Source organism: Euprymna scolopes, chromosome 27, assembly GCF_053919585.1.
Source record: "Euprymna scolopes isolate OS-2025 chromosome 27, ASM5391958v1, whole genome shotgun sequence".
Lineage (NCBI taxonomy): Eukaryota > Metazoa > Mollusca > Cephalopoda > Sepiida > Sepiolidae > Euprymna > Euprymna scolopes.
In genome coordinates, this window is record NC_136508.1 from 35,326,709 (window position 1) to 35,346,581 (window position 19,873).

The 19,873-nt window shown below is 31.8% G+C and overlaps 1 protein-coding gene across 27 annotated transcripts in view; it reads left to right on the forward strand.

The window, feature by feature from the left end:
- LOC145248812 (rho guanine nucleotide exchange factor 11-like) overlaps positions 1 to 19,873 on the forward strand; it is a 609,361-nt gene that overhangs the window by 47,536 nt on the left and 541,952 nt on the right. For 14 of the 27 annotated variants that reach the window (XM_080110468.1, XM_080110489.1, XM_080110470.1 and 11 more), the window contains exon 2: positions 19,024 to 19,068. The exons of the other annotated variants lie outside the window; for them this stretch is intronic. In XM_080110468.1, the coding sequence (XP_079966594.1) occupies positions 19,024 to 19,068 (45 nt within the window). The remainder of the gene's footprint in view (positions 1 to 19,023; positions 19,069 to 19,873) is intronic. 27 annotated transcript variants of the gene reach the window in all.

Consider the following 19,873-nt stretch of genomic DNA (forward strand, 5'->3'; position numbering starts at 1 on the left):
CTTTGTGTGTATGTATGTAAGTTTGTTCTCTATGAACTCGAAAACGACTGGGCCGAATTTTATGAAATTTGACATGAAGGTACTTTGTGCCTGGCAGTGTTCTTAGATAGGTTTTATATTGGAATGTCTTCAATAAGTATCAATAATCGAAATAATTCAATGAAAGAAGAAACATGCAGTTTTGATCAGAGTTAACACTTTACACAGCCTAACATCACAAGTACATTTGAGAAGTTCTATTACCACAAAAGCAGTAAGGCCCGATATATATAATCAACAGTAAGTGTTTTGATATGACAGGGGCACGTTCGAAATGAATGTTTCTGCTTAAAGCACAAGTGCACCATGATATTTTACTTTTTCATTTTAAACTTAAATTAAAGCCATTATATATAATACTTGACTTTTGCATTTAAAATTTTAATTCAAACCATTATATAAAAAAAATAATTTTATAAAATCAACAGTATGTTCTCTACAGTGCAATGTAGACTACAATGTATTTTGGACAATCATTGCAAAGAGGCATGTGAAACTTCCTCCCGGTACACTGCGATGGGTCCCCAACTAGAGCTGGCAATCAATCGATTTGATTAAAAAAATGGGTGATTTCACTGATTTCGATGACAATGAGAATGTGAAACATTCATTGATCATCATGCAATCCCTGGCAACGTCAGGTCTCCCTGGCACTTATAAAGAACAAAGAATTAATAAAAACATGTTAAAAACACTTTAAGAAGAGTTAAAAACATATTTAATTTTCAAAAAGGAAACACAAATTAAGTGGATTGTCCTTAATCCGCAGAGTTTCAAAAGAAATACTTTCCTCATCAGAGAGTAGGAATTAGCAAAATGCGGAATCAGATTTTGCTTGTAAAGTATTTAATGAAACTGCAAGTGAGCCATAGAGCTTATTTGGTAAAAGTTAAAAATTAGTGAAACAGAGGGAATGGGAGGGGAAAAACATGATTTAACGTGAATGGATGTTCGGGTAGATAGTAGAATATCCAATAACGGTAAAATCCAAGAAAAGTTGGTTAAAGTTTGGTATCCAGAAGTAAAAATCCAAAGGAATTGCGTTATTGGAAGATATTTCGATGCCATCCAAAAGGCAGAATTCCGTGAAATAATTAATAAAATTATATACACACACAGACGTTGTTTGTGTATTTATATTTTGTCTGTTATATGGCACACGGCAATATTTAAAACCTGGGAGAAACTTCTAGGTACATTTTATCATCAGTCATTTGAAATTTCGTCTTGGCTAATACTAGAGCATTTCACTGTAAACTTCACACGCATATACGCACAAAATAAAGTACTTATTTTAAAACATTTTTTTTATTTCAAGCCTTTTTACTATTAAAAGTATTTAATCACCAAATTATTTCAAGACCTTGACTTAAAAATTTCACGTTTCCAAATCTCAAATTTTGATTTATTTTTATTTCTATGATTGAAACCACCCTTCAAAAAACATCTATAGTATAATTTGTTTATTTCATTAAGAAATAGTTTTTTTTTTTTTTTTTTACTAACCATCTCAGTCAGGTTAGTAGCATATCTGTTAAAACTTACCCTGGACTCTAGCATTTACAGGATAATCATTAAATTTATTGAATGGATTGTTATGAATTTTGGAATATGTATCCTAGACAACAGAAGTGACATGGGCACATTTTTTTGTAAAGTTTAATATTTAGGAAGTGTGTATATAAAGTTAGCTACGTGTGTATTTATATATGTTGTTGTACAGAATAAGCTCTTAAACTATTGAACTTATGGAATATATATTCTAGACAACAGGAACAGTAATGTGGGCACAATATATATATATATATATATATATATAATTTTTTTTTTTTTTTTTTTTCGTATGGTATTCATGTTAAAAACGTTTTCTATTTATTTAAAAAGAAAATACAACTTTGTTATATATGGGTTTTGGAATTGCATTCATCTGCAAAAGATCTAGCTAATTTGCATATTTTATAAACATTCATTATAATTAATTCGCCTATTTTTTTTTTTTTTTTCAGTTTTCTTATGGGATGGTCATCTTCAGTTAATGTGTAATTATATTCATGCAGATATTTTACATGATTTTTTACTTGCGTAATATTTGCTTAAAAAGGTTATAGTAAACACAAACCTCTTTCTATATATATTCATGTACGCATATATATATTTGTTTAAAAAATTTTGTCTACCAAACTCCTCTGTACATTTTTGGTCTAATATATAGGGTATTTAAACCCATGCAAAACTATATTTGGGTTTTATCCGAGGAAAATCGGTATGAAAATTAAAGAAATTGAATTTGGCAGGTGACGGTCGAACAATGACATTACGAATATGCATGCATAACGTAATAGCTATTGGTTCATATTTTAATATTTAGCCTTGCAGCAAACCTGTCTATATAACTCTGCATTAATGTCAAAGTAAATCGTAAACTAAACGTTTTGGTTTCGATTCTCTGTGGTGGTGCACAAGTTTTTTTTTTTTTTTCTTTTCTTTCTTTTTTTTTTTTTTTTTTTTTTTTTTTTTTTTTAAACGTTTTAAATAATTATTATATATATTGGGCCCAATATAATATAATAAATATGAAATATGCATTAATCAAAATATCATATTTAAGCATATTTTTACAACCGGGTAATGTTGGGCAGCTTGCTAGTTAGATATATATATATGTCAATTTTTACTAGCATTTAGGGGGTTGCCAACAAAATTGTAGTATACCACCATCCCTCAAAGAAAGAAAAATATAAAAATTTAAAACTAGTGCATGTATGTATGTATATATATATATATATATATATATTACATATATCTCGTTTTTCTTCTTGATAAAATGTTTTTTCAATTATATTCTACTCTTTGTTTATCCCAATCCTTTCTGCTTAGAAGTTCAATATTTGTTAAATTTAACAAATATTGCATATATGCATAAGAATAACAGTAAAGCTACATTCCAAGATCCAAAAATTTATTTTTCTCACCAAACAGCTTTTTCAGCATATTAAAATTTCGATAGATTTTTTTACAAATTTCTTTCATTGTGCAGAAACAGTCGATATTATTTCGGTATCAAATCTTCTCGTGCATATACTTGTCAGAAAAAAACAAACAAATTTTTGCTTAGAAAGAAAAAGTAAATGACAATATAATCCCAGAAAAAAAAATGTAGTATATATATATATATATATATATATATATGAGAAACTTAATACTGATAATGGGTAATTTTTGAAGTAAAATTAAATCCAACTTGAAATCCCTTATCTATATAACAAAAAACACAACAGATAAGTTATATCTTGGGTAGACGGGATCAAAAATCATTTGTTTAATGTCATCATATCTGGAGTGACTTACGTGATTGAATGTTAAAATGACTTTCTATGTTAGGTAAGTGGCTTAATGACATTTTTAGCTTTAAGCATTTAGTAAAACAGTTACTTTAAACTCACCTTTTTAAAAAATTTTTTTTATTATAAACACTATTATTATATTATATAAAAATGGTTTAATTCCCTGTGAAATGAAGAATTATATATTATACTTACTGTGAGTTAACGATCGTTTTCACTGTACATTAATAGAAAATATATCTAAAATATTAATTAGCTATGCTGATGAGTCATAAAACTATGAAACATGTCTGTTTTTACACTAGCAAGCCACCAAGCATTGCCCAGTTGTAAAATATGCTTAAATATATTTTAATTTATACAGATTTTGACTTCACCGAGTAAAGAAGTTTACAACATAATTCTCCTCTCCTCACTTGACCATTTCAATGTGTTATATTAGGTTGACAAGAAAGTTTTTGCGGTTTTTAATATTTAAATTCATATGCACATATCTCGGCTCAAACAAAAATTTCTTGATTAAAATAAGCACCATCAGAATCGGCACACTTTCGCCAACGCAAAACAAGTGTATTTATGCCAGTAATGTAAAAAAATCTTGCATTCTGGTGGCTATGATGTCACTTAGGTTTTTGAAGCATTTCTCATGCAGAAAGTTGTTGAGAGGCTTGAAAAAGTGGAAGGTGAGAGGTCTGGAGAGTATGGTAGATGAGGCAGTTTCATACCCCAATCTCTCAAGTGGTTGAAAATCGTTGTATACTTTGTGTCTAATTCAGAAGCAAGTTCTTGGACAGTTGTGCATTAATTGGTTTCAACTAAGACTCTTAATTGAATGTTGTTAACATCCGATGATCGACCACTACGCTCATCATCTTCAAGACTCTCGTCATCGCCACAAAATTTCTTAAACCACCATTGTGCTGTGCGTTCAGTAGTTGTTCTTGAGCCAAATGCTTTGTTAATATTGCATACTGTTTCAGCAGCTTTTTGGCTTAGTTTGAATTGAAATAAAAAAAATTGTGCGAATTTGCTTTTTTTTCTATTTTGTATTCAACGTTCTGAAAAGAAGACATAATTGTTTTAAAACGATTGTAATTTAAACGATTAGATAGAGCAAAAAATTCTCTGTTAAATGATATATAAAGTAAAAGGTATTATAACGAAAACTTATTTGAAAATACATCATTTGAAATCAAAATTAAAAATTCTGCAAGAACTTTTTTGTTAACCTAATAGTATACCTTCCTTGTCTCTTAGTCTTACTGGATTTCAGGACAAGAATTCATCTAGTCGGGTGGAGTATCCAGCTTTGTGTTACTACTTAAAGTAACATCACTTGGAGAAGGTGCACCATTCCTCGTAAAAGCTAATGTAAGTTAGCCATAGTGAGATCTTATTTGGGCTGCAAATACTGAATGTGATTTTGGATATTTAGTCAGGGTTTACTTGTAGGGAAAACTATCCTCATGCCAGGTTGTTCTGACAAACCTATGCACAGATAGGCCTTTAGACACTCGAGGATAGTGTCTATTAGACATTAATGTTCTCTTTTTGTGTAGTAGGCATTCATGTGTAATGGCGTGTTATTCTTGAATAAATCCTGGGAATTCTTAATAAATTTCTTAATCATGTTGCTATCTAAACCACATTTTATTGCTTTTAATAAAATGATTTCACCTCTAATTTTCCTTTTTCACTCATTTTTCTTTTTCTTTATAAATTGCTCCCACATTTCTCAACTATATGAACATTTTTTCTTTTCATATTTGTCATTTTTTTTTTTTACTTTTCATATGTCATTTTTTTTTTTTTTTTTCATAAAACAAAGCGGTCGAGTTTTATTATTTGAAGGTTGGCATATTATCATTAATGTTGATGACCTTTTCCCTGTCAACAGCCATGTAATTTTCATAAGTCTCCTCAGGAAGTAATGGCATTTGGAATGGAATTTGCTGTTGGCAGCTCTGTCTTGAAGGCTGGACAACATCTTTTGAGTTTATTTTTATTTTTTTATTATTATTTTTTTAATATTTCGTGATTGTGTCGTCTCTCAGTCACTTGCTTTATTCCAATGTGATTTGTGCCATCTTACAATTGGTCAGCTACAGATCTGAGCTTACAGAGAAAAATTTTAAGAATCTAGAGATGAAAAAATTGTTTTGCATCCTGTTGTAACCTATTATTTTCAACAGAGAACAATGTCTTTCATTTTTTATTTTATTTTATTTTTTTTCAATGGTGGCAGTGCAAAATAAATTGTCTGAATTATAACTCTGAGTAAAATTAATTCAACAAACAGAACAGTTTGGGATGATTTTGAATATTTAGATTGAGATATGATTAGAGTACTTATTATAATTTTGATCAAAATTCATCACATGATTTTCTCATGAAATTGCTTTAACATTAAGTTTAAGGGGTCTTAAGAAATGTATTCCCCCATAAAAAGCGGGTTACAATTATTTAAATCAATAAATACTAGTGGGACCTGTAGAAATTCCACAGCACACTCTTTCATATGTAATATATTGATGTTGGCATTCTGTGGATGTTTAGTGTAAATGGAGACGCCCTAATATCATTGTAGCTCTTTTGTTAAAACTGCACAAGTATTTATCTAAGCTAGCATAGTCCAGTCGTAAAATACACTTAAATATGATATTTTAATTTATGCAGATTTTGTGTATATTATTATAGAATCAATTTTCTATTGATTTATTTAAAAAAATATATATATATATATATATCCATATGACTTGGGTGCATCAGCTTGAACCGAAACCAAAACTTATGAAGAAAAACAAATGTGTGTATATATAATGTTAAAAGTCCACGTATGCTTCAAGAATAGTGATTTCAAGGTTATGAGGGTTTTTGAAGCATGAAAACAATGTTATTTATTTTTCGTATTTAATATATATATAGGAACTTGAGTTCCTTTAGTGATAAACGAAACTTATAAAAAATTCTTGGTAAAATTATTTATACAAAAATAGATAACTTGAGTGCCATATCGAAATCGAAGCATGAAGAATTTTTAGTAAAAGTATTTATTACAAGAAATGGACGGTCATAGCAATTGAACGAGTCGCTCGAAAAAAAAAAAAAATGTAAACGTGACACAGAAAATAACACACATGCTATCGTATTAATATATAGACAACATAAAATTTAAACTTTCTCTCGCTATATGCAATGCATCTGCATATGTTACTCTTTTTTCATATTAATTTGAATAAGTTTTGCTTTTAATGTATTAACCTTCCGTGGTATTAGATATTGTATATTCTAGGTGTGGAGTGAACTCGTTATACTAATGACTTCTGAACTTCCGTCTTGAGTTTAGATAAGTTTTTATCAGTTAATGTCTATCATGTCGATACTAACGAAAATAACATTTTTAAGACTTGTAAACAGCTTTTATAGTTAAAAATTAATGATTAAAAAATATTTCTGACATCTTAGAAAATGGTTATCTTTTGATATTCAAGTTTATATTTGACCTTTTGAAATGTCGATGAGAGGGGGATTTTTTTTTTTTTTTTTTTTAAACACTATTTGGTCCCCACTTATCAAGGCCAAGATCCACTTTGCTGGTGCTACCAGATATGCACAATCACCTCGGTTCTCTTTATCTGGTGTTGATTATGTCCAGTTATATGGGGGGGGGGGGACTCAAAACTCAACATTATCTTAGGATGAGCAGAGCAACGACTTACCTAAGATTAGAAGAGGTATGCCATTCTCAAGGGTACAAGTGAAAGTGAGCTGTGGCACTTATTCCCAACTTGGAGAAATGTGTATATGATTTGCTCACACCATGTATATAATAAAAATGAGTCGATGACTCTGGCTAATACACCATTTTGAATATGATCTAAGTTGTTTGGTAATTTAATCAAACATTTAGAAGTATTATTAAAAGTATTATGAACAGACAGAAGGCAATCATAATATTGAAGCATTCTGATATTCTTTTATTCTTAGAATACATTTAGAATGCAAGTGAAAGTGAGAGTTCATTTTTAAAATCTAGTGTAGTATGTTGGAATTAGTATCAGTTATAAAATGGAATAATAAACAGTGGCTTAAACTAACTTGACTGCCATCTATCTGTTTACTAGCCTGGGTACCTGGCGTTGCCCGAGTGTTTGGAGATGTGTGTTGAGCAAAAAAAAAAAAAAAAAAAAGTGGTAATAAAGCAGGCAGGCTCGAACTCGTGACGCGAAGGTGGAAAAGAAAGTGGAGGTGTGTGTAAGGATGTTGGTTGAGCAAAAGAAAAAAAAAAAAAAAGGTAGAGTAAGAAGGCTTGAACCCAAAACGCGGCAGAGGAAAAAGAGGTGAAAATAAAACAAAAAAAAAACAAAAACAAAAGTTCTTATCGATGTGCTTACTGTGGTTGTGACGTCACGGGCAGATGAAATAACGCCTTCTATGCGACGTCGTTTATGCAAGGTTTGAATAACTTGCAAAAAAATGTCAGCGAAAAAACCGACCTTCCTTGTAGAAAACTGCCCATTTGAAGATGAAGGAATTAATGCTTTTGGCCAATTTTTTGATATTTGTTGTCCGAAGGGTCGAGTTTCAAAAGGATACCGACATCGTGAAAATCCGTTGCCTCTGTCAAGTTTTAGGCATACAGACATACATTTAAACACAGGTGAGATTTATATAATATATATATATATATATATATACTAGCAGGGAGATCCGACATTGCCCGGGATTAAATGAGGATCAACAAAGTTTCCTCACTTCCAATACTTTTATTGTCAAAATCGGTGAATTTTCAATCAAATTGATTGATTGCCTGCTCTTGTCAGGGACCTACCGCAGTGCACTAGAAAGAAGATTCACATACCTCTCTGCATTGACTTTGCTCACAATACGTTGCAGTCTACATTGCATTGTAGAGAACTTACTGTTGATTTTTCTAAAATTATTTTTATATATAATGGCTTGAATTAAAGTTATAGATGCAAAAGTCAAGTATCATGATTCAATTGTGCTCTGAACAGAAACATTCATTTCAAACACGCCCTTGTCTTATCAATAAACCTACTGTTTATATGCTGGGCCTTTCTGCTTGTGCAATGATAAAACTTCTCAAATGCATTCGTGATATTAAACTGTATCAGGGTGTTAACTTATGTCAAAATTGGACCGTTCATTTTCTAATCTGATTTTTTTTTGATTATCGATTTTTGATATTTGTCAGAGGCGTTTCGATACAAAGCCTATCTAAGAACATTCTGACACATAAAGTACATTTGTGTGAAATGAAAAAAAAATCTGCCCAGAGTTCATTGGGAACACGCACACGCACACACACACACACGCACGTACACACAGTGCCTTATATACACATTTTATTTATTTCACTTGATATCGGCCTTGGAACTAACCACGGGCCTTTGTTATGATCGCCCAACTAGTCCATCAAAGACTGGTGATCCCGGCATTTAGCTGGAGATGATCAAATGTGAATTACAACAAAGTTCTAAAAGCATTCCATTTTTTTTCTTTAGCATTGTTTATTCTACGATTTTATTATTTTCAATTCGACTATCCTGGGTGCCCAGCGTTGCCCGGATGTTTGGAGGTGTGTGTAGAACAAAAAAAAAAAGTGGTAGTAAGCAGGCAGGCTCGAACCTTTGACGCAAAGGCGGAAGAGGAAGTGAAAGAAAATCTGACGTCCTAGCTGATATCTCCATGACACGACTGGAAGTCAAAAGCGTTGAAATTAACCAAAGTCAATTCAACGGTGACGATGATTTTCTAAAATGTTGGCGAAAAAAAAACTGACCCCTCCTTGTACAAAACAACAGAGTTTAGGGTAAAGGAATTAATGTTTTTGGCCAATTTTTTTATATTTGTCGTCTGAGACGTTGAGCTTCAAAATGATACCGATCTTGTCAGGATCCATCGCCTCTATCGAGAGTTTTTGCGGGACCTACAGACATACATACATAAATGTATTTAAACAGACAGGTGAGATTTATATTATAGATGATCTGATGTGTTGACTAAACTTGAATGCTGGAGGATTAAAATAAATATACAGTCTCAACTAGAAACATCGTTAATTAAAATATATCGACTTTAAGGATTGTATAAACTTTTAAGCCTCTCAGTTTGTAGAGATAGGCACCAGTTGATCGGTTTAAAAAAGGATTTTAGATATATATACATATTTATTCTAAAGCTAACAGCCTATCTATATATCTATAAAAGTGAGAATGTGTGTGTGTGTGCAAGGATACTTCTCTAACCTATATACTCAATTAATTTTTGATCTATAGACTTGAAATTTTGTGTATAAGATATTTAGACACGTGGAAAACTTTTTAATCAGTTTTCATCTGGAAAAGGGGCTGCTAAGAGGTCAAAATTTGAAAATTGGTATGTGGGAGGAGGTCATCGGATCTTTGTCAACTGTTTCACAAATGCGCATGTGTGAATAGTTCACATGACAGATTGCTTATGCTAAGAATAAGTAGGTTTGAACATCCTTTTTAAAGCGTGTCAAGATGGTTTTATGGTTATCGTACTTGACTCACTGTCTTTAGGTTTTGGTTTCGATCTCAGCTTGAGTATTTTTTTTTTTTTTTACTTAAAAGTGAAATAATACTCGCATGCACATGTCTCGGTTTCTTTCCGTTTTTTACTTCGTTTTTGAAAGGAATTTAACGTTATGTTTAATACTTAGGGTATTTCTATGTATGTATAATAGATGAGAATAATGCATTAATTAAAATACAATATTAATGCATTTTTTATGACCGGGCAACGCCGGGCAGCCTGCTAGTTTAAAAATAAAATAAACGTTTTTTTTTGTTTTGTTTTTTTTAAATTTTATAGTTTAAATGATTTAGTTCCTGAAAGTATTATATTCAGGAGAACGGGAAAAACCTTTTTCATTTTATTCCTGTATATGTTGGGATATAAAACTGTTAATTATATATATTAAAAAAAAAAAATTCTTTTGTAAGTATATTCAATTATATTTATTTCCGTTTTCGTTGCATTATTACTTGTTTATTGTTTTCCCACATGACTAAATGGTTTTTCTTTGAATAATGTGCAAAAAAAAAAAAAAAAAAAAACAACAAAAAACTGAAGTTCCTTTCTCTGTTTGCCTAATACTAAATGGAATTTTCATGAGAATTTATTTCCAAGAAATTCTCGTCTGTGGAATTGTGTTCTTTTGTATTGCAACTGATCATCTTCAAATCCAATGTCTAAAAAGACTTTTCACAAAATGTTCTCGAATTTTCTTCATGCCATTCATCGTTTTCAATCTTCTGATGATATTATTCATCGTTTTCAATCTTCTGATGATATTATTCATCATTTTCAATCTTCTGATGATATTATTCATCATTCAACTAATCTGTCCATCTCAAGAAAAAATTATTTCTGAAAAAATAAAGAATGACGAAAGTTTATGCTCAGATAAATCTTTGCGGTATATTTTGAACATGATTTAAGAGGAAGATAAAATCTGGGCAGTATAGGAGAATGTGTGTGGAACAGGAGACTTTGATAGTATGGCCACATTGAAAGAATGGATGAGATTTCTAGAGGTATGTTTAATTGAGGTAACAGGAGTAGGCCGAGGAAAACCTGATAGGAAGTGATGAGGATGGCCCTGTTAGATTGGAAGTCAACATCTAAAAGCCATCCAACACATGCTAGCGTGTCAAACAGACGTTAACCCAAATACAGCCTCAGAACTCTTACTTTTCTTATTTAGTTTAGTCATCACATTCCATGGGTGGAGTTTCTAACAAAGGGGGAGAAATTGTTGTTTTCTGGGATAGAATCTTTCATTTAATATTATTATTGGCAAGTTTTTGAACTTGAAGTAGTTTTTTTTTTTCTTAGCTCTTTACATTAAGTGGCTTCATGCCTTGTCAGGAGCAATTTCCAATAAAAAAAAAATACTAGTGACAATATCCATTTTTATACAGGTTTGTAATAATGACACGCTTAAATATAAACAAACAGAAACGACCAATCCATAGAATAATGTTAAGCAATAATTAAAAAGAAACTACAATGATAAAATGTGAAAAATAAATTACACAACTGAAGTTATGGACTTAGAAAGTTTGTTTTTCTTTGTAAAAATAAGTTCCCCCATATTACATAATATCAGAAAAACATCTGACCTCGAAACAAGGGAAATGTAATGTTAAATGAATACAAGATATGATAGGTATGCGTATATCTTTATATATTTCTACGTACATTATTCACTCTATAATTAACCAAGCATTATGAATTTTGGAACACGGTTGGTAGGCATAATTGATTGTAATGTGGGCTATATTCAATTTTTTTTGTGAAGAGGGTGGAAAGCCCTTTGTGGTAATTCAGATATCTCCAATGAACTTTATTAACCATCGATATTGGATATCAATAAATATTCTCCAAATTTCAGTTTCTTTGGAGTATTTTAAATGGTTTTTAGGGGACATAACATGAATACCACCATCCCTTTGATAATTCAAGTATTCAGATGATTTGCATTGAATTCGATCCATTGTCATTAGCCAACAATTAAGCAAGATTTCATGAATTTCAATTCTGAAGATTTTTGATATTTTCTAGAAATGATAAATTTTGATCGAAATTAGAATAAGGATTATAGGCATAAGACTCAGTGTCATTATATCTTAATTTTTAATCTTAGTAGAGGGGCATAAGACTCGCTGGTATACTTATGTGTAGCTGAACCACACGACTTAAAACCCTGAACCTTTGATCTCAATCACTACTGATTAGATGATGCATCCACTGAGCCATCTGCTACACACACACACACACACACACATAGATTAAATAATTTTTTACCTACATAAAAAAGAGTTTTTGTTAACTAACAATCATTGGTGTGGCTTGACTTTAGCAAGGATCAAACCCGCAAATACATGGCTGTTTACAGTCTGAAGGTGTGTGTGTGTATAAACACGTTCAAATATATTGATAGAATTTAAAAACCAATATTTTTTTTCAAAAATGCTAGCTACAAGCTAGATTTTTATAAATATACGTTATATAAACATTTAGCTTGTGTGTGTGTGTGTGTGTGTGTGTGTGTGTGTGTGTGTGTGTGTGTGTGTGTGTGTGTGTGTGTAATATATATATATATATATATATATGTACACACACACACACACTAGCAAAGTCCCGACCTTGAAAAATAGTGTGCGCCATCCTTAGGTCAGACAATCATGTCAGGTTTGGTCATGATCTGTCCAGTGGTGTGGGCTGTAGGAGAGTAAGCTATGACCTTGATCTTAACCTTGAAAAGTGGTGTACACCATCCCTAGGTGGGACATCATTATCATGATCGGTCTACTGGTGTGGGCTGTAGGAGAGTTGTGTGTGTACACACACACACACACACACACACACACACGATACTACTTTATATAAAGATATAATGAATAAATGCCAATTTTTTTCCATCTATATTAACATCAAAATGGGTTACGACAATGGATGTTGAAATACCATGGTAAAGTGTAAAACGTTCACAAATATCTTTTAGATCTTACTAAATTTCATGTTTATTTTTTTTTTTTTTTTTTTTTTTTTTTTACAAAGGCATCACCACATTATCAAGGCCCAGAGGCCACTCAAGGATAAGGGTTAAAGAGTGTACAGTAGAAGTTGGTCAATATAGTAATCATTAGTAATGAAAATTTGGTAAATTTAATAACTTATATGGAACGGCTCATCAAGAACTTATTTACCTTAGACTTGAACACAACCATATTGTAGTCAGCCGGAAAGCAGGAAAACGGAAGACAATTCCACAGGCGTGCAGTTCTAAGAAAGAAGCTTTGTTCATGGAATCTATGTTTAGGTTTAGGCACAGATGACCAGTTTGTAATAAATTAATATTCTGTAATATTAATGCAGTTGTAATTTTGTATTGTCATTGTGGAGATGTTGCTAGGCATTTTTGAATTGAAAATTTTTTTTTTTTTTTTTTCCCCAAATGCATGCAGTGTGACATTAACGTATGCAAATGCATTTCACCAAGGCCACCGAGAGTAAGTACATATATCTCAGTGGCCGTGATTTCACATACAATGTTAATAGATATATTGTTCATGGTGACGTCACACCGTGTGTGTGTGTGTGTATATATATATATATATATATATATATATATATATATATATTAATGCTTTTTATTTTATTATTTCAAAGTTAGTTTTACTAAATGAGACAGTCTTTATTCATAGTGATGGGACCATTCCAATATCTTAAATTCCGATACACTCATTGATTTTGATTCTTTTTAATTTTCTGAATATGTATGTGTGTGTGTGTGTGTATATATATATATATATTAGTCCTCGCACGAAAGAGCAGGACACAAAATGTTTTAAATAATAATAATAGAATAACAATAACAAAGACTTTCGCTGGCGAGGACTACTACTGAGCGTAACCAGTTATACATTCTTTTTTAAATTTTCATCTATTTTTCTCGTTATCTACTAAATATTTTTAATGAAACCTATATAAAATATGTTCCTTATTAAATTGTAAAGATTTTCTATTCTGAAAGAAGTTTAAAAGAATTTAATCTAAAAAAATTATTTTAAAGTTTTTGTTTAAAAAAAATTCAGATTTTCTCATTATTCAGATATGTATGACAAAGAGGGAGTTGCAAAAAAGAGTAGTGGTGTGAGGAGAAATACAAACTAAATAGAGAGTAGGAGAGTTTTTATAAATACGTGCAAAATCACATTCATCTTTTTAAAATCCAAATTAATAAATAAAATAAAATATAATCTTAAAAAGATACGATACAAGTTAGAAAAGCATTTCATCCAAGGCATAAAAATTGTTAAACAAAATGTTTTTAGTATAGGCTTTAAAAATAAAGGTACAAGATTCAATTTGAAATTTATTTATCTTCAAAGTGCACTTTTATAAATAAAGTAAGGTATAAAAATGTGTAAAAAGGTGTAAAATGTATAAAAGTAGACTTTGAAGATAAATAAATTTCAAATTGAATCTTGTACCTTTATTTTTAAAGCCTATAGTAAAAACATTTTGTTTAACAATTTTCATGCCTTGGATGAAATGCTTTTCTAAGTTGTGTGTGTGTGTGTTCGAAAACATATGTAAAAACACGCTTGTGAATGTGACTTATGGATTGCAATTTTACTGACAGTTTAAAATCGATAAATATAATTTTATCATTAAGTATCAGCCATGGGAAATTAAGTTTGGAACAAAAACAAATAAAAAGAATTGTTTATAGAATCTGAAAATAGGCACACAGTTTTCCAATTCCGATACCTCCCCTAATTCCGATTAATCGTCCCAGCCAGCACTGATTAATACGTTTTTAAACACACTCAAACTACATTGCATTTCATTTTTTTTTTTTTTTTTTTTTTTTTTTTTTTAAGATCTCTGAAAGGATAGCAAGCCTTTTGTGTGTGCAAGGACTGTTATCTTGTTTCGGCTCTGTTTCGATTGTTAAGAATTTAATTTTGAAGCTGTATATTTGTAATGAAACAATTTGACACTGTCGAAATAATATGACAAAAAATATTAATGAGATTTGTTTTCTTTTTAGCATATTTGTGAAAGAGCAATTGTGTTGAAAATACTTCATTCTGTTTCATTATTTTATATTGCCTTAAATTCAGGATACAATTACTTATAACCATTCTACCAGCATCCTGTAAGCTGTTAATATCAGTGGCAAGAGTCTCCCTCACCCTTACCCACGCGCGCACATCCCCCTTCCACACATTCACCAGAACTGAACTGGGCGACTCTTCATAAACAAAACAAAGTATTTTTGCATCCCTGAAAATTAAGTTATCCATTTTCAATTAAATTTTCGTCATTTAATAAATGGTACTTTATAACTGTGCCACACAATAGTGTGTAAATATCTCCAGTGAACCGTTTAAAAAAAAAAAAAAATGAATATCGAATGTAGCAGCAAGTACTAGGAACATCTAATATATAAAAAGCAAAATATGTGTGTATGTATGTAGTACGGCATAATCACGTTGACACACCGGTCTCCACTGGATCACCGGAGTTAAGCAGCGTTGAACCTGGTTAGTACCAAATGGGTAACCATTTGGGGCTTCCAGGTGCTGTATGTACTCTCTGCTTATCTTGACATTGTTCCCAGTCGTCCTGGACTCAGTGTCGATTCAGGAAAGGTGTGGCTCGGAATTGCGCAACCCTTGCTACACAACTACATGCGCAGCTGCCCCTTACAGGGCTATCCTTTCTTTTGAGATTGAACGGAAGCATCAATGTGTGTCTCGCAAAAAGTTTTGACAGAGGCAACGGAACCTGACGAAACCGGTATCGTTTTAAACCTCGGTCCTTCGAATTACAAGTATCGAAAAATTGGCCCAAAACATTAATTCATTTAATAACCATAAAGTCGGCCGTTTTGTACAAGGAGGAGTCAATATTTGCATCGCCATTTTAGCAAGTCATCTTTTTTTCGATCGACTATGCTTAATTTCAATGCTCTCCACTTCCGGTCGGGCCATGGAGACATCGACTAAGACGTTAGGTCTTTTTTTTTTTTTTCTCCTTCACGTTATGCCTGCCTACTACCGTTTTTTATTATTTTAATTTTTTTTTTTTTTTTTGCGGGGTTTCCTTACTACACCACCGACACACACCCAGGTATCCTCGCTACTGCTGTTTTTTACCCCTTCCCTCACCGCCCGGGGGTCCTTACTGCACTATCTAAACACACAGGCAATACCAGGCTCCCCTGCTAGTCTAATATATAAAAGGGAAAATGTGTGTTAGTTTGTATGTACGTGTGTCTGTATTGTGTGTGTTTGTATGTCTGCCAAAAACTTTTGACAGACACATTGGACCATGACAAAATTGGTATTGGTAGAAAGATCGATCTCAGACGAAAAATATGTAAAAATTGGCCAACTGAGCCGTTTTTTTTTTTTTTTTTTTGCAAGTCATACGCCTACCGATCTCTACGTTTATAAAACCTTATTTCAAAGGCTCGTGACGTCATAAGTCGCTGTGGTCGAGACAGCTAGTGCGTTAGCTTTTTTTTTTACCTCCTTTTTCTCTTTCGCGTTGCATGTTTGAGCCTGCCTACTGCAGTTAATTTTTTTTTTTTGCACTTGCACACGTACTCGCTGCTATTTTCATTCATTTTTTTTTTTTTTTGCCTGAGGGTTGTTCAATAGCATTAGGATACCTCTTTACACCCGAGTAATTCTGGGTACCCATGCTAGTATATAATAAAGAACAGTTGTAAATGTGTTTATACACCATCTACTATGCAATTCCTACAGTTATCTAGAAAATGGAGATGTTAAACTTGACATAGCGATATGGGACAAGAAGTAATCTTCGAAATTAGTGTCCCTAACGATGTTGGATTAAACAGCTTTTTTTTTTCTTCTTTTTTTTAAGCAGGAATCATAACTTATCAAGGCCTGGAGGCCACTCAAGGATAAGGGTTAATGGGTATACATTAGTCAATGGGATTATAGCGTAGTAAACATAAGTAGTGGAAATTTTGTAAATTGGATTACTTAGGAGAACGGTTCATCAAGAATTTGTTTACGTTGGACTTGAAGATAAGTTGAGAGGGATATGATAATGAAATACCAAGATCTTATGTACGACGTGAAAATAAACTGGAATCTAACGAAGATCTCCATCATTCCAATAATTATAGGAGCAGCTGGATTCATAAAGAATTCCAAAAATTACCTAGCCAATAAACTCGGTGAACTCAGTGCAAGAGAAATATAAAAAAAAATTGTACTTAAAGGGACGGTTAGAATCTTAAAATGATCTCTCGGTTGGAATGTATGAGATAGTTGGTAAATGTCTGGCATCTGGTCGAATGACCTGCCTCAGCAAAAACAGTGATAAGAAAATTAAAAAAAAAAAAAAAAAGAGAAAAAGAGAAATCTTGTTTTGTAACGTTTTTGTTGCTTTACCGTAAGCTACATAAAAATAAAAGTAAGCTGTTTTCTTAGTTATATCAGGTAAAAATATTGATTTGTGTCAACATGTATACCCGGTGTAATGATATATGGAAATAAAATCTGACCAATGACATATGAGGATATGAGTTGCATGGAGAGAAATATGAGAATGATATGGACGTATAATGTGAGTCTTAGACACTTGGATCTGATTAGCTCAAAGGAATTGTACAGTATGCAGGAGAGTATACTTTGGTGATATGGCCACATTTAAAAGAATGGACGAGAGTTCTTGGGTTAGATGTAGAACAGTTGAGGAAGCAAGGTCGGTACAGAATGATGTCTAATGGGAGTTGTAAAGACGAGCATTTTAGAGGAAAATTAAATTTGGACAATATAGGGAGATGTGTGCAGAACAGGAGATTGATGGTATGGCCACATTGACAAAATGGATGAGTTCTTGGGTAAGTAGATGTAGAACAGTTGAGGTAGCAAGTTCAGTTCACAGAGGAAGGCCGAGGAAAACATGGGAATGATAATGATGGGTTTGGAAGAGGAATAAAGACCTGGGCTCCCATAGATATATTCGTTTGAAAGTCTATTTCTACATACTATCCAACATATGACGGCATGTAAAACGATCTCGTAAAAACAACATTCATTTTGATCAATTTCATATTTAATCCGATCAATAGTTTTTGTTCTGATTGTTAATATCATAGAGGGAGTTGGAGGAGCTAACCCCTTACAGTCCTAAGTCTTAATACTGCTATGCGAATCACCAGGTACTAATTTAATAACAGATAATTTGATTGATATTCACCAGAGGGCACTTTCTTTCCTTTTTTTTTTTTTTTTTTTTTCTTTTTTGTGACTGTTCTCTCTGAAAGGAGAAATGGGTGGAGGAAAAGAAATACTGGTTTATGTATTTAGTAACAGCATAACCGCATATCTTTTACCATGGGTCAGTTGATTAGCTCGCTGTATTTAGAGACGAGGATTGTGAGTTCAAACCTTACCTGGGGTATAATAATTTTTTTTTTTTTTTTTGCAATTTAAAGAATTTATGATCCCAAGCGGTGCTCATTAGCTCGGCTAGCTTTTTTTCTTTTTCTTTTTTCTTTTCCTTTTTTTCTTTTTCTTTTTCTTTTTTTCTTTATAAAGCTTCATGGAATATTTTTCAACTACCCAGTGAAAATTTTAAACCACTAAACTATAAGGGTTAACAAAATGGATATATTTTCAATTTAATGATGAAGAGCACTATGAGAGGATTGAAGATGATTAATGGAGCAAATAAAGTTTGATCTTGCTATAATTGTTTTAAGAGGTGAGGTGGGAAATTGAGAGGTCTCCAAAGCACCATCCATTCCAAGGTCATCAGGAACCCCACACCCATGCTCTGGTTAGAATGATTCTTATTAATGTTATTGTTTATTCTGATTTCTTGAAATTTGAAAAAAAAAAAAAAAAAACTGCTGCAGATGCAAAAGTACATTTTGATCACGTTTTTTGTAATTTCATGTTCACTTTTGTATTTTGTTTAATGAAAAAAAAAAATGTGTAAAAGTCTGATTTTAGTGTGATTATTTCATCTTTTTTCAGTCTGTTAAGTTATATGCTTCTCTTCCTTTCTTCTCTTGTATATATTAAAGCAAGCGTACCAGTGTGTGCCGAAAGTCCAGTTTCAGGGGTTTAAGGTAATGAAAGTGCACCGCTGCAAAAAGAAAAAAAAAGTTCCTTTTGTTTTTTTACTTCCGGTTTTTGCTGACCATTTTGCTTCATGATGAATGCCCTGAGAAAAATCCCTTCTTATTAATGTTTAGAAGTTTTAAAATATTCTGTTATTCTGAAAAAAGTTTGTTAGCTTATTTAAAAAAGTTTTTTTTAATCGGAACTAACTTTTCCAGGGCGTTCGTTATTAAGCAGAACAGTCAACAGAAACCAAAAGTAAACATTTTTTTTTACTTCTGGTTTTTGCTGATCATTCTGCTTCCTGATGAAGTCCCTGAGTAAAATCTCTTCTGATTAATGCTTAGCAGTTTTAAAATATTGTTATTCTGAAAAGTTTTTTTTAGCTTATTTTAAAACCGGTAAACATTAATCAGAACTGACTTTTCCAGGGCATTTGCGGTGGAGCAGAAACCAGAAGTAAACAAAAACACGCGGAACTTGAGGATAAGCAAACAAAATTAATAACAATAAAAATAACAATGAATGGTTAGCTTCTCTTTGCTGGCACATTCTTCTGGATTCAGATCATTAACTTTTTAATTACTTCATATATTTTTATATCAAATGGCTCTGTACATTTTTTTTTTTTTTTAACAATTTCTCTTGTACCAGAATGAATGTTCAGCTGTTACCCAACCATTCATTGATAAGAATTATCTGTTCAGTTTGAAGTTCTAAAAATTACGATTTGTAGCATGCATAACAGTTTGTTTTTAATTTTAGCTTCTTATTTCCTCATCTTCATAAAATTATAATTTATTTTTTGAAATT